Genomic DNA, 16,027 nt, shown 5'->3' with positions numbered 1-16,027 from the left:
TACAGAGAAGCTGTAATACTTTTACTCATAACTTTGGCAATAATGACCTATCATTATGTGGAGAATAAGAATATATATTCAAAAGTCAATTTTCATTTTTTGGTCACCGATGCTGGTTTCAGGATGGCAAACCTCATATAACTTTTTCATCAAGGAAAAACATTTTTTTACCATCAAATTTTAAGGTATGATCCCTTTACAGCAACTGTTTTCTTTCTCTATGGAGAGATTAAGACTCTTGCACTGAGCAAAGAGGAATATATTGCCACCAGTAGAGCTCTGCAAAGCCAAGTACACACTGCATTGGCTGTATGACTATCAGACTCACTTATCAAATTTTGCTCTGTAAGCACTTTGGGCATGACACTACATACAAGTGGCAGCACTAAAAATTATCCATTGCATGTACCTTGTCCCAATACATTCTTCATAAAATCATGCTAGCCGACGACTTTTGTTGCAATGTGTGTCTGGCTTTACAGCTGTCTCTTATACACATCTAGATGTGTATAAGAGACAGTATATATACTGTACAAATGTAACTCCATGCTGGGGGATTTTCATAATTTACAGACACGATGAAAATCCTGATTCTATTTTGAAATTATAAAACTGGAACGATCATTTTCTTCTGGTCTGTCATTCATGAGGTTTCTAGGTACTGCACAGTTCCTATTTGTACCACATTTCAAATTCACCATGTGTGTATGTTCTGCGTTTGTTCAATAAATAGGCCTAGGTTTGATTGATTAATCTGGAAGCGGCTTTATGATTCAGAAAGGTACGGTAGAAAATGTTAATAAAAAGAGTCCATTGAATGATATGAATTGTCAATATTCTAACTTAGCATCACCACTTTTTACGAATGTGTCCCCAAAAGGTACCGTAGAGGTACTGAGCAGACAATATATTTTACAGGTTGCAAACTAATTTGCAAATGAACCAAGATCAAAGCTGCCGCAGCGGTGTGAAGAACGTTTGCGCGATGCCTTTGAAGTCCGATGTGTTCCCCGCCATCAAATTTTCAGCAGGCATAGTTTACCAAAATATTGAACATGGCAAAATGGAGAGCACCTTCTTTTCCCGATGCGCACTACATACAATCAATCACTATGACTGCGCAATCGCTTTCATTTTGAAGCTGATACATTTATCTCTCATAAAATTTCAAACATATTAATATTTTCCACCAAAAAAAGTTTCGAATTTAATGGAACATTTACATGACCTTTAAAAGTATAGTATATTTCAACTTAAATTTCATAAATTAGCCAAAATTCTCTAATTCTAATTTTAACAGATATTAATTATTAAATGATTGAGGATTATAATAAACTAAATCATTTTAGGGTTAACTATTCAAAAAATCAATCCAAAATCTGAGTATTTTTCAGTTTTACGCTGACTGACCTTTATAGTGGAACCAATCAATCTTTAGACAGAATTATGAACAAAGTAATCTAATCAGGGGAACATTGTTCATCATAAAGATATTTAATGGGTTAAAATCAAACGCTTTATTGCACAACTGCTCTGCTGGAAGCGTAAATGCATGACGTTGCCAAGTTGTTGCTAACGAAAAAAATGTGAATTATAGGGTAATACCAAAGGCGGGCAACACGTTGGTTTGTCGCGTCAAAGGGATCTGTTGCCGAGTGATCCCCTTCTTAATAATACCTCCATCAGTGTGACCACTTCTTGGGTATTTACCCAAGATCTTGGGTATTTTGACTTGGTCTTGGGTCCTGAGTATTTTGTCTTGAGTATTCCTTTCAAATCCTTGGGTATTTTATTTTTACTAAGAAAATTCAATATTTTTAACAAGTAACAAAGTATATGTCAGTCCATTCAAGTAATCAAAACTCAACGAAGTGTACATAACATTGTTAATTGACTGTTAATTGCTATAAACATGGGTTCAGAATTGTTTATTTGTGATTTGTGTTGCCATTGATCTTACCTAATTAATGCATAATTACATAATATAACTTGATCACTGATATACTGATCGACTGAGGGCGTATTTTTCTATCTGTATTATCAGCTCATGAATATTAATTTTAATAATTAACACAAACAATTACAATAAAAAATGGTTTATAAATTGAACTAAAAGGGAAACTATACGTGTGAAAAACACGGCGTTTTTTTTCAAATTTTAATGCATTTTCCGGAAGCTTGGGTAATTTTGGGCAATTTTTGCTGAATCTTGGGTAATTTCGACCCAGTCAATGGGTATATCAAAAATTGTGAGTGGTCACGCTGACCTCCATGGTTATACGGTACTGCATGATTTACCTGATCACATGACAATGCAACAGAAAAATCTAAACCATGCCAACCACAGGGAGGGCCGCCCGCCCCAGGCGTCGTCGTAGAACTTTCCCCCACACAAGGAACGTGTATTTCTGCGACAAAAACAATACAGTCCATTCCATCTCTCGCCGTTGAGGAACATGCAGAAGAATTCCAATGAGGAAAACCTTTTCCCTAACGATTTTTCGGCGACAAAATATTTCCCGAAAAGTAACGTTTAATTTCCCAACGAGTCTGCTCATTTTTCCCGTCGAAAAATACACCATAACATTCAACTAGAAAACGTTTTCCAACAAAATAGTTAAAATTGGTTCGTGGCTTTTAAGGCTTGATGAATCCTCAGGTGCTTTAGACAGTCCCAGTTTCCTGCATTTTTTCGGCTCTGCTCACACCTTCGAGGCAAATTCCTACGTCTGCCCCATTCGCTCTGGTGTTGAAAACGCTGTTTTAAAGGAATTTCGCACCTGGATCAGTAAACCACCGAAATCTGTTTCTAAAAAAGTAAAACATTTGTGGTTAGCTGATGCAAACTTCTACTAATAACTTGGAAAAGCTTCACTTAGCGAGCACAACATCATAATTAACAAACTGAAATGCAAATATAAAGCAAAATACCCGTTGACCACATTCGCAAATAAGGTAGATCGTTTAGAATTAAACATGATTTGGAAACGCTTTTTTTAAACGTACCGTAACCTACGTGCACTTATGCACTTTCTGTTTATTCTTCTAGACTGCTTACATAATCGGTGCCGTGTTTCAGTATCGTAATGTAGGCCTAGGTCTAGATGGAAACTACTCTGTAGACTTAGTAATGGATTAATGGAATGACAAATCTGGTTGAATTAACCCAAAGTTTTGAATAATAAATGGTGGAGGTTTAATTAGCTGGACATATTCTGTATTTTGCAGTGACCCAAGTGGATATAACAAAACAAGCAAGTTTGTAACATATAGTTAAAAACAAAGGTATTTGTAGCCGCACTAACCATGCAAGAACAAGATGTACTTTCGAAAGCAGCAGCTAGACCAGTTCAAACCTGGATTAACCTCTGGAAGCCTGAAATATCAGAGTTAATCCTTGATCTTGTTAAGGCATGTGGCAATGAAGACGAAGTGAAGCAAGTGAGAGCCTGGTTATACGATCCTAGTACGATTCCTACGACAGGCTTTACAATTGCTGTAACCATTTTAATGATGGGCGACTATTTAATTAGCGACGACATTTCGACTATCAGGTATGAATATTGATATTGATATTGATTTATATGATTATGTCCCTTGACAGGTTTAATATGAGAGGCTGTAATAGGCCTACTTAAAATTGAAATGATGGTGATTCCTTTATAATTCCAAAATTTGTAAAATCTCAATAATTTTGAGTTCACAGATTCTGGTCAAGTCTTATGCGTATTAAAACGTAACCGAGAATTAAAATAATATTTTTCACCAATTTCTATTGCCAACAATCTCACCTAATTAATCACAATCATTAGAGTTACACCACACATCTATAAATTTTTGGAAATTAAATTTCCACAATGTTCTTTAAAGATTACTTTTGTGTTCCTACGCAACATTTTCATTCAGATAATTTAATTCATCTTCATCAGTTTGTTATTACTAATGCGTCTGGGATATTTACAATTTTTAATTAGGCCTCGCTATCATTTTCCAGATTTTTGTAGTGCAATGTCTGTAAAATATGCAGTAATAAGTGTTTGTAACCTGATTTTTCAGGTTAAGTATTGGATGTTTTATATTAAAATATTTTGGGTTATTGAGCATCTTTGCTCAACATTATGATGGACCATTTACATAAAAATAGAATTATGTCTGTAATTAAAATACAGTAGAATCCCTATTAAGGGGACAGCTTTGGGACCTACAAAAATCCCCTGAATAGGGGTTCCCCTATTCATGGGACACTCTAACAAAAAAAAAACGCGAAATTGGGTTTTTAGGCATGTTTTCGTATAATGCTGATTATTTATAGTCCCCATTTTTCTTTTCATTGAAAGAATGAGTTAAAGTTGTATTATAACTAATTTATAACAATTTGAAAAGCAAAAAATAATTCATTTCAGGTATGAAATTAACAGATATGTAGGCCTAATTAAAACTACAAAAGTTGTATATGTTCCCGATATTGTTTTTTTTATTCGATATTTATTATTTATGTTGAGCTTTTTATCTGGATGTACAAGGTAGAATACTATTAATAAATTAACAACTTAGAAATCTGGGTGCAGGCTGTATGGTATAGATTAGAATCCTATATGAAAACACACAAGAAATCTCCATGGTTAATGGTGAAAGTTTACAAGATTTAATTTATACGAAGTAACACATGCACTAGACATACACCAATGCCCTTTGTAATGATGGAAATAACTCTGGTTTGATGTTATGTTTATTGCTCAAATGTCAAAATATAAATTGGAATTATTTGGTTTTTATTATTTTGTGACTACCGTAGTTGCTTTCATAAAATTTAAAAAAAGAGTCCCTTTAATAGGGGTTTATTGCATTGATTTGACCATTTTGCATGCTTAAAAAGTGTCCCTGTCTCCTTAATAGGGGCGTCCCCTTAATAGGGATTGGCTGTAGTGTTAAAAGATATTATATTCCCCTCTTTTTAACGGAAAAGTGTCCCTTAATAGGGGTGTCCCCTGAATAGGGGGTTCTACTGTAGAATATGAATAATATTGACAGATATTTTGTAACTCAATGGTCTTTTTGCGCTTGCTCTACATACCCCATTGTATGCAAGTGTCTATAACCCAAACCCAAATAACTGATACCTGTAAATCCTCGTGTGTGGACCAAACTCCCTGCTGATGTGATGAATTCTATAGTACTGAAATCTCTTCCAACTCTCTCATGGACATTCATAACATTTTCTCTGACCAAGATTTCTAAATTCTACATTATACTGACCTTATATATTTATTAATTATTGTATCTACATTGTTTAACTGCAACTTAATACTTATTGTTGCTTGTTGAAATTTATTTAATTAGTATACCATTAAGTTTATATGAACTTCCTGTTTTTTGGTTTGTTTTTTTTTTTCCTGTTTTTTTCCTTCATTAATAACTGATCTTTAATAAAATAATTTCGGTAATTTTCTCTTTACATAAAATTATTATTACATACTAAGTAAGAGCAGTTTTGAATTTTTGAATTATGATAGGCCTATTTATGCTATCTATTTTATTGTATTTAAATGTTTTTTATGTTTATATTTATTAATGGTGGCAGCTGACTCTCAATGAGTTATAGTAAAATGTTGCTTAAGCTGCCCCTGACCAAAATTGTTGTTGTACTGTACCTTTTGTAAACGTGTATTGGTCGAATAAATAAATGAAATAAATGAAATGAAATGATAATAACAATACATTAGTCATCACCATGGTGGAAGTGACAACAAGAGCTTTAACCTAACGTGTTGAAAAATTAAACGAAATGTGGAATGCCCATTTCTGATCTCAAGCAACCGCTAGATTGATATTTCTAAATATTTTTTTACAGAAAAAGATTTTCATCGAATTATTGTTAACTCTCCTAACAATGTGAACTTCCAATGAAATTTAATTTGTTACAGTATAGCATATGTCTCAATTTCCGTGTTATCGTTTAATAATTCAATCTACAGAATGTGTTTTGGTAAATTTATGAACCAGATTCCGCTTCTGCCAGTTATCAAGATGTTAATCATTAAAGAGGTGGATGTTACTGAAAAAGAGAAGATCGCAGAAAGGTACATAAGAGAAGTACTGGAGGATGCAAAATACAAAGATAATCTACAATTAGCTTATGACAAATGGGAAGAAACAAAAGCAGATCAAGTAAAAGTGCTGAGAGATATTGCAGATGAAATGGTCAAAAGCAGACAGAGAGGACACATTGCCAGTTTAGTCGGTTCGTCAGTGTCCGCCTTAGGAGCTGGAGTTGCTGTAGGAGTAACGGTAGCAGCAGCAATTATCCCTGGCGGCCTTTTATTAGAAGGAGCAATTGTAGCAGGTGCTTCTGCTGTCGGTATTGCAGGAGGAGCTGCAAGTATTGGAGCATCAGTTGCTACGAGTAATTTGGCAAGAAGAGCTGAGAAAAAGTCTGAGAATGTGTTAAAAGCTCAAGCAAAGACCACCGAAGATTTAATAAAGCTGTTTAAAGAATACAAGGAAAAAACAAAAATCCACATGGAGACAGTTAAACGGTTTGACGACGTCGTAGTGCGTTTCGAAAAGCTACATGAAGACAGAGTGAGAGTATCTATTGGTAAGCTTCTATACAACAGTGTTCATTCCGCATCTCAAAGAAATACATGAGTGTAATTTTATAGAGTATTTATTACAAAAAAGACACCCACGACTATGTTTTTTATTGATTACTTATAAACAGGCATAGGAGATTCTGCCGAAGAAGTTCTCGGGTACGTCAAGTCTTTTATACAAGGTAAATAATCATTCCACAATTGAAAACTGATACATAATCAGATCAGTGGCGGCGCCAGCAGGGGGGGGGGTCTTCCGACCAACATATTAAAGAGAAAGATTGTAATGTTTGTCATTTCTAGCAAGGACATTTACATTTTCTTTGCTTTTGGCGGCTTCTGGGAAATTGGATAGAGGCAGAAAGTTTAACAGTGTATTACCTGTCTCTTATACACATCTAGATGTGTATAAGAGACAGCCCATACCCACCCCTGGCTCTGGCCTTCGGCCCTGAGATAACGCTGCGCGCTATAGTTACACCCATAAATAATTAGCCCCCCCCCCCACCATAAATTATATCCTAGAACCGCCACTGAATCAGATAACAAACAGTTTGTGTTACACATAGTAGTCGGAGGATTTAAAATAGGGATTTTTTTGTTCAGGTATTTATATATTTCTTTGCTGATTAGTAATATCCCCCTATTCAGGGACATTTTCTGGGTGTGCCAAATGGGGTCGGGGACAATGGATGAAATGCTCTATAGACTTCGGATCAAATGATTGAATAAGGGGACACCACAAAGAAGGAAGCAGAGCTCCCGAAAATATTCGTCAATAGCTAAAATATTTTAAGAGCATATTTGTGTTCATTAGTTTTTAAATATTGAGAATCTATTGACGGTGCTATTAAAGACCTAGCGAATGCTTGGTATCTTTGTGATACACACATAAATTACATTAATGTCTTCATGTTTGCGGAGTCTCTCTTTTCCTGTTAATGATGTTAGTGCAAAATTCAACAATTTAAGAAAAATATAAAAATAATTCATATTTTTCTTGTTACAAAAAAAAGGAATAAAGTGGATAAAAGGGAAGAAAACAAACATTGTCAAAATAGTTATGTTAGGAGGAGGAAAGGAAATAGCCAGAGTAATTGGAGCCGCAGTACCCAAAGCTGGTAAGATGTTTTTAATACAGTGTTATTTTTATAAATTTAAATTTTCCAAATAATTATCTAATTAATTTATTAATTATTTTAATCAAGCATTACTTTATATAAAATCTTAATAATTACATTACATCATATTCCTTAATACTGTGGTCATGGTATTCTGCTTTTCAGCTCTAAATGTGGCCGATGATGCTCTAGGATGCGCTGGTCAAGTGTTAAGAAAAGGCGCTAGAGTCTTTGGCGTGGTTGCTGGTGTAGCTGTTATTGGGTTTGAGGTATACAATATCGTTAATACAGCTATGGAAGTGCATAAAGGTTCACCTGATAAGGCCGCTGAAGCCATCAGAGAAGCTGCTAACGAACTGGAAATGAGGACGCTGCCTGAACTGAAAGATCTGATCATTCAGACGAAACTGGAAGCTGCGGAAGAAAGTGGAATACAAGAGATTACTGAGTAGAATGTAAGTGGGATCAGTAACGGCACTAGAGACTTCCCTAGGAGGGGTCCAATATCCACAACAGGTAAAATAAAGGTATACTAATTGAATTATCGCATATGAAACCAATTATTGATTTGATCATTGTAATAATAGAATAGTTTATGGAAAACAATTGCCATTCCGACATTGATATAGATAATTTGAGTCGCTCCAATTGCAGATGACTTTGTCTTATAATATAAGCTAATAGAAACACGGCAGCAATAGATCCTGTAGGGGGCACGTGCCCCCCCCCCCCGTTTTGCCACAAAATTTTAAAATTTCAAGGCATATTGAAATTAGCGCTCTCTCTTTCTATTCTGAATATGTTGTGTGCCCCCCACCCACTCCCCGTTTGAAAAATTCTGAATCCGCCCCTGAAAGGAGGCTTTCAATTGATGATGGGGATTTTGGGTGGCTTCCAATTAAGGTTATTCAGGACATTTTGAAAGCAAACTTTTCTGTAATATGTTTAGATAAACAAGATGGCTATAAATGTTTAACGGAATTGAGCCTCGCTTCAAATTAATTCACAGTTTAATCAAGACATGGCGGTGGCAGATCTAGGAACAAGAGGGGGTCAAGAGAGGGACTTTCACAGATTAATAATAAAAATAATGCAATATAACTCATAACTCACTTATTAAAAGTAACATGACACCATGGTTGAGGCTGAGGTAAGAAAATTTATGATTATAGCACCTCTAGATGGACGGAAATGGCGCTTAAAATTTGAGAATTTTCGTTTCTTTCTAATTTTTTTTACTCGACTCCGACACTGCATGTGAGTGCATACATTTTTATATTGACTTAATTTTTTAATCTTTCTGCCTTGGCAATGATTCAAATAATGCTCAATGGGTTAAGTGTTTTAAAGACCTGTTATATGATTTAAATATTGATTTTTGTTATTGAGAAAATCATATCATATCTTCAAGTGTACTAGATTAAATGAATTTTTAATGGCGCGCGGTTTAAAATTTTAGGCCACAGGTCCCACAAGTCTGGAGGGCTGAAATACAAGTTACAATAGCGCACCATCTTTCGGATGAGACGTTTAAGCCGTTGGTCCCGTGTGCATTTATGGCCCATGTGCACGTTAAAGAACACAGTACACTCTTCGGAAAAGAGTAGTTGATTGTCTCCCGGTGTACTGCCCAATCACCACCAGAAGGACCCCACTGGAAATAAGTCTTCCTCTAGACTTTCGTGGGCTATCCTTGGTGAGGAGGAAATCCAATCCAATCCAATCCAACTATAGTGGGGCTGAGGTGATCTACACTCCATCTGTAAAATTCCCTCCCTGCCCCCTACCCCCTCTCTTGGAATTCCTCGAACCGCCACTGTATTTTGAAAATGTAGTGTGGAAATAAATCAGAGCTTCCGGGGGGCCTCGCCCCCTGGGCCCCCGCCATGTCTTGGGCCTACGGCCCAAGACTTCCTTATTTTGGAATTCGTTCTTTCCCCCCCCCCCCCACACGGGGTGCCAATAGTCCAGTGGTGGGTCCAGGATCTCAAACTGGAGTAGGTGGGGCCAGGGATAGATTTTGACTGGAACTGAGAGGAAAAAATGTGTGATTATGACACCTTTGATGGCCGGAAATTGTACTCATTCATTAACATTTTTATATTTTATCCATTAAAAAAAAAAACCAAACAAACAAAGGTAAGGGTGCTGCCCTGCTGGGCACCTCGCCCTCTACCTTTCAGTTGATGTCAGAGACACATGCTGTTATGTATCACCAAAGCCCTTTTGGCTCAGGGTGCTATAGAGCGAAGACTCTATGGGTAGGGGCACCCCGAAGGGGCACCTAATGGTCGGTGGCGCTACGGACCGCCGCACATAGCGTTATGCCACTAAGCATGAACAGCTCTTCTAGGACTACATTCTGTACACCCGCCCCTGATACCTGAGTACGATGGTACATGTAATTTGTGTAAAGAGATGGTGTGGAAGGTATTCAACGTACTTGCAACAAACTTCATGCCATAAAATCTGAGGAATGAGCAATTTAGAAAACATATTAAATAACGCCGATTATTCAAATATATGGGAAAATCATTTCTTGTGATTCAAACACTTCGTCTTTGGAGGAACTGACCGTTATGATGTTTTTATAGTTTTAGCATCTATGTTTTGATAGATTTTGTAAAGCATTTGTTAAAAAGGCATGGAACATAGAAATGATATTTTAAGTGAATGATTTATGGTGTTTTTTCCTTATTTTTTTTGGCAGTGATATTTTTAGTATAGTCCTATTTATTGTAAAATTATGTGATTTAATAGGGATACACTTAGTGAATTGTTCATCTGAAAAAGACCTGTTGAGAGCTGGGTTTGTGTGTGATGGGAGTTACATGAGGTGGTGTATAGGCCTACATGGGAAAGGGCATGCAGTGTTGATACTGTAAGATCTATGTTTGTTGATCGCATCGGAACGTGTCCCTATCTGAATCATATAATTAATAGTTTTAACATATTTTTGCAATTTTTAAGCTAGATTTTCTGGTATGTTATGCCTTATATTGGGTTCGTTCGTATTTTGTTAATACTGTAATATTTTACTGTAATTTTATTTTTAATTTGTATATTTCTGTCAAAGACAGACTTGTTTAGGCCATATTGTTAATTTCTTTGTTATAGATGCACCGCCTGCGCGCTAAGTGTCATTGATATAAAAGTGTATATCCAAATAAATTATTATTGAGCTTAGCTTCAACGTGTTTGGGAGCAAATTTTAAAACTCCAGATGCCCAGAAATGGCACTCGCACACTCGGAAAAATATTTTTTTAGAAGTATGGTTTCCCGACGAACCATTGGCTTGTTCCCTGGAGTGCTGTGTCCCATTCGATCCCTGCCGCTGGCACTGGAAGGTTTAATTTTGGGTAGTAATATCTAAATCATGAAGGCCAAAGAATAAGTACATGTACTGGACTGATGTGCTTGGGAGGAGATGGGTAGAGTCTAGTCGCAATCATAAAGAAATATTTTTACCAACTTAAGCTTAGTTATTGTATTGTGTGAAGAAATAAATGTTTATTTGAATTTGAATTTGAAAGGTAGTTAGTTGTCCTGGGAATGACAATAAACTTCTTCAAACTCAGTCAATAAACTGACAACCCCACTCAGAATGCTGATGAGACGAATGTTATGGCCGCCTAAAAGCATCAGCAAAAAAACAAAACAAGAGGTTGCAGTTTTGAATCCCGCTAGACACTTTTTTCCACAACTGAATAAAAGAACTTTCTATTGAAGGCCTATGATTTATGCCATTATAAAACGAAATAGGCCTAATCAGAAAAAAAATCTTACATTTTATTTGAAATACCGTATACAACGCAATAATTTTAGCTTAAAAACTGCCTTACATTAACTCTGCTATCCTCACTTCTTCCTTCACACTTGTCTGAATATCATTCATCAACCGTTTCATATTTCAATTCAATTAATGTACTTTATTGGCAGAGTTTCGTAAACAAAATTAAAGATTTGTGGCCCAGTCATCTTTTACAGTCAATAGGCATTACACTTTTGGTGAGTTTATGCCGTGTATGACCTTTGACCTTGTAACATAACAGCAAAAAAAAAAGAAGAAATTTTGTAGGCGTTGTTTTGATATTATATAGGGCCTACACAACTTCAAAAATATTTTGAAAGTCATCAAGGAGGTATACCTCCTTGAAATAATAAACCACTATACTGCCCTGATTCGGAAAAAGCATTATCTGCAAAATCCAGGTTTTGAGAAAATGAACAAAACGCGTTTGGTTTTAGCCAAAGAAAAGAACAAATTATATTCAATTCTTTTAAGTATATTTTTAACAACTATAGGCCTACTATTAAAAAATTCTTCATATACTTTCTACTGATTTTTTTAAATTGGGGTGGGGGTCAAAATGCAGATAATGCCTTTTTCCGGATTATTTGTGCTTATAGATAGGAATTAATAATTTAACACTTGAGCATTATCTGCAATAATGTTCAAAAGTATCGATGAATTTTAAATTAGTGCATGAATACTGTCAATGTATGTCGCTGTAATTTAAAATAAAAAACAATTTTTCTTAAAAATATTCTAAATTTGATGTAAAAATAAAATAAGTATTTTGGAAAATGTACTCGCATTGAAAATTATAATTTCTTTATCGAAATGTTTAACAAATGTTTTGTACGCAAGTTATACAAAGTAAACCATTATAGATTGGGGGCGGTGTTGAGGGTGGGCTTCGGGTTGTATATGTAAGGTAAATGTGGAGGTAAATTGAAAGTTATCTGTATTTATGACATGTTTTACCGTTATGTTTCTAATATAATGCCACACCAAGCTGTTTCAATTATCTTCATAATCACTATCATCATCAGTATGGTCACTGGATAATAATGCTACCTAAAATGATATTCTTAAATTCGCATGAATTTTACATACACTAAAAACATTTAGAGCAACCCTTTTATAAAACAATTCAAATTAATTATTTAAAAAATGTAAACTTAAAAACAAAGGATACATTATAATATTTTGTACGGTATCAAATCAGGTATTATATGTTTCATCATCATTGAACGATAGCCATTCATATAGCGCTTTTGGCCAACGGATACAAAGCGCTTGGATATGTGGACTAGAAGCTCGATCAATAATCAAGATGGCAAAATAAAATTAATTTAAACTTACAAAATAATATTTATATTGCTTATGGATTGTTAATATTAAGTTTTCAATAATTTAGCAGAAAAACATATTTAGTAATACACATTGAATAAAACAATTAAAAATATTTATATAAAAGTATTACATGTAAAAAAGATGCACAGAATTTTGCATTAAAATTAATATTTATAATAATTACACGCCAAAAAGCTCATAAATAAGCTATAACTTGTGTCAAAGTAAAAGAAATCATCAGAATGATATGACGTTTCGTAAAGTTTATAAGAAAAACAATGTAGATAATGCCTTCTTTCGAATTAATCGTCAGATATAAAGCTGGAACAAACTAGGCATTATCTTTGAGGAGATCTAATTAATATTCATCACACTGGTACCTGATTGGATAACTACTTCCTGGCCTACCGTTCAAAGCTTTATTGTGGCCTTTAGTGTAATTAATGTCTTATTCCAAATTATTTGTAGTGGTGTGTGTAGATAATGCCCATTTAAAAAAAATAAATATCATATTTAGAGTAATATTTTTGGCTTTCTAGTAAATTAAGGTGATAGTTTATACCCTCAGGAATCATGTGAGACAAAAATCTCAATTAAAAAAAATGAAGTTAATGAAGATTTTGTAGTACAGTACTTTGTACTTGAAATACAAATTGCACATGCGTTCTAATACAGCACAAGAAGCAGCAACATTACCGTCTTGGCCGAACGCTGGGCGGAATGACGGGGGCTTCAAATTGGGTTTCTGTCAATACATCTAAGTAAAATGTATACATTCCTAATTCTATCTTGGCCGTTGTCTGTTATATTATGAAAATAAAATGTGTACAAAAGGACTGTGCCTACCAGATACATACATACATTTAATATATAAAATGAAAATATACTTATACAAACTAGCACCAGACAATTTTCACAAATCATATACAATAGAGATATAGATATAACAAGTACAACATATTGGAAGCAAGACCAATACTCTACTACAGTGTGATTACTAATCATAAACAAAAAGTATTTGAATGGAATTGTTATCTTGACAAGTAACTGATTGTATAACCGAATAGCTGATGAAAGAGATAAATGCGGTTATAATAAATAATATATCAGTGAAGTGAAATTATGTAGACTTAGTATATTTAGAATAATAAATTCTCTTTTTGAAGCAATACGATCATTGAGTTGACCGACAAGAATATTACCCAACTACGGTACAGTAAACACACAGGGGCATCAAACATGACAAGTAAACATTCAAACTGGAAGCCTCAGGAAGCACAATATATCAGAGTTAATCCTTGAACTTGTTGCAACATGTGGCGATGAAGACGAGGTGGAGAAAGTCAGAGACTGGTTAAAGAATCCTGATACGATTCCTACGAAAGCCTATACAATTGCAATGACCACGGTAACATTGGTTGACTTTGTAATTAGTGACGACGACCAATCAACTTGCAAGTAAGAAAACTTCTATATATCATATATGCCTATAAGATTCCTATGTTATGTAGAGCATGGAGGTATAAAAATAGATACCTCCATGTGTAGATGTCATGTAGAGTAGAGTATCGCATTGCGATCGGTTGTAGCAATTGCGACACTCAATCGCACCCAATCGCAAAGTCAAAATCGTGAGTGAAAGTTTACCAATAGTAGTCGATAAGTAATCGACATCGCAATTGTTACCAGTTGCGATTGAGTGCTACAATCTTTATTACTCCCGAATACCACGGAATCCAATCACAGCGAATTCCACAATTTAATTTTTAGATATTAAATGCTGTAGTTCTAAATCCAAAAAAGGGCAGTAATAAAACAAGAACGGGATTCTAATAATGTATCAGAACTGAAAACCATGTTAAACTAATGGAGACTGATAGACCGACAAATGGATAGATGGACTGACCGACGGACAATGCTGAGATAGATGCGATTATTTGATGCAGAAAATGAAGTTTATTTATTTATTTATTTTCAATCTTTCGACAAAAAACAGAAAAGTTGGGCAGGGGTGCCGAGAAAAAGCAAAAGTTAGAAGTTGGTGATGTACTGTACTGTATGTTTGAATATATTTAGAAAACGAGGGGGCTTATTCAATAGGGGCGCTTAAGACAATTTTCACATTAGAGGGGTGCTTATTCAAGAGGGGGGGGGGGCTTGTTCAAATGGGTACGGTAGGCCTAGCCACCGGAGGCGCACGCCCTGGAATGTAAAGTGTTGTTTTGTTGGTCTGAATGCGCTCGTTGAATGCGATCGAGAATCATCAGTTTTGGATTACCACCGATTACAGTGTAACATAGTGTAGTCTGAATAGAATTTCAGTCTTCAAACCTCTGACTAAAGTGTGAAAACCTTTCCAAAAACCGAAAGGTCCACTGAATAATCTCAGATAAGATAGTATAATACATGCTCCAAATATCGAAATGCACGCCATCGTGGATGATGACATAATTAATGTCGAAATATTGAATCCCGACACGATGGCGTGCATTTCGATACTTGAAGTATGTATATATCTTTTTTAGAGTCTTATTTCAGATGTTTTGTAACATTTCAATTTATAGGATGTGTTTTGGTAAATTTAAAAAGCGCATTCCGTTTCTGCCCATTATTAAAATGTTAATCATCCGAGAAATGGACGAGTCTGAAAAAGAGAGGATTGCAGGAAGTTACATAAGGGAGCTTTTGAAGGATGCAACATATAAGGATAATCTGGAAGAAGTTTACAACAAGTGGGAAAAAGCAAGGATAGATACAATACAGAGATTGAGAGATATTGCAGATGAGATGGCCAATGACAGAAGAAATACTAACATTGCCAAAGTAGTCGGTTCTTCAGTGTCCATCGCAGGAGCTGCAGTTGCTGTAGGAGTAACGGTGGTAGCAGCAGTAATCCCTGGTGGCCTTTTATTTGAAGGAGCTATTGCATTAGCTGGATCTGCTTTCGGTTTAGCAGGAGGAGCAACAAATATTGGGGCATCAGTTGTTGTAGATGAATTGATGAAAAGAGCCGAAGCAAAATCTGAAGAATCTTTAAAAAATCAAGCGAAGACCACTGACGATTTAATAAATCTGCTGGATGAATACAAGGAAAAAACAAAGATCCATTTGAAGACAGCTAAAATGTTTGGCGACGTCTTAATGCGTTTTAAACAGCTACACAAGGACAGAG

The 16,027-nt window shown here is 35.3% G+C and overlaps 1 protein-coding gene across 2 annotated transcripts in view; it reads left to right on the top strand.

The window, feature by feature from the left end:
• The window catches only part of LOC117108605, a 15,427-nt gene extending 6,162 nt beyond the window's left edge, over positions 1-9,265 (top strand). For both annotated transcript variants that reach the window (XM_033250682.1, XM_033250683.1), the window contains exons 2-6: positions 3,229-3,554; positions 5,976-6,598; positions 6,722-6,775; positions 7,610-7,714; positions 7,880-9,265. In XM_033250682.1, the coding sequence (XP_033106573.1) occupies positions 3,307-3,554; positions 5,976-6,598; positions 6,722-6,775; positions 7,610-7,714; positions 7,880-8,166 (1,317 nt within the window). In that variant the 5' untranslated portion in view covers positions 3,229-3,306 and the 3' untranslated portion in view covers positions 8,167-9,265. The remainder of the gene's footprint in view (positions 1-3,228; positions 3,555-5,975; positions 6,599-6,721; positions 6,776-7,609; positions 7,715-7,879) is intronic.
• The last annotated feature ends 6,762 nt before the right edge of the window (positions 9,266-16,027 follow it).

This window comes from Anneissia japonica, unplaced genomic scaffold, assembly GCF_011630105.1.
Source record: "Anneissia japonica isolate Jap-2015-1 unplaced genomic scaffold, ASM1163010v1 scaffold287727_len1644234_cov201, whole genome shotgun sequence".
Taxonomy (NCBI): Eukaryota; Metazoa; Echinodermata; class Crinoidea; order Comatulida; family Comatulidae; genus Anneissia; species Anneissia japonica.
Note: the sequence above shows the minus strand (reverse complement) of the source record. Positions and strands in the feature narration are given on the sequence as shown.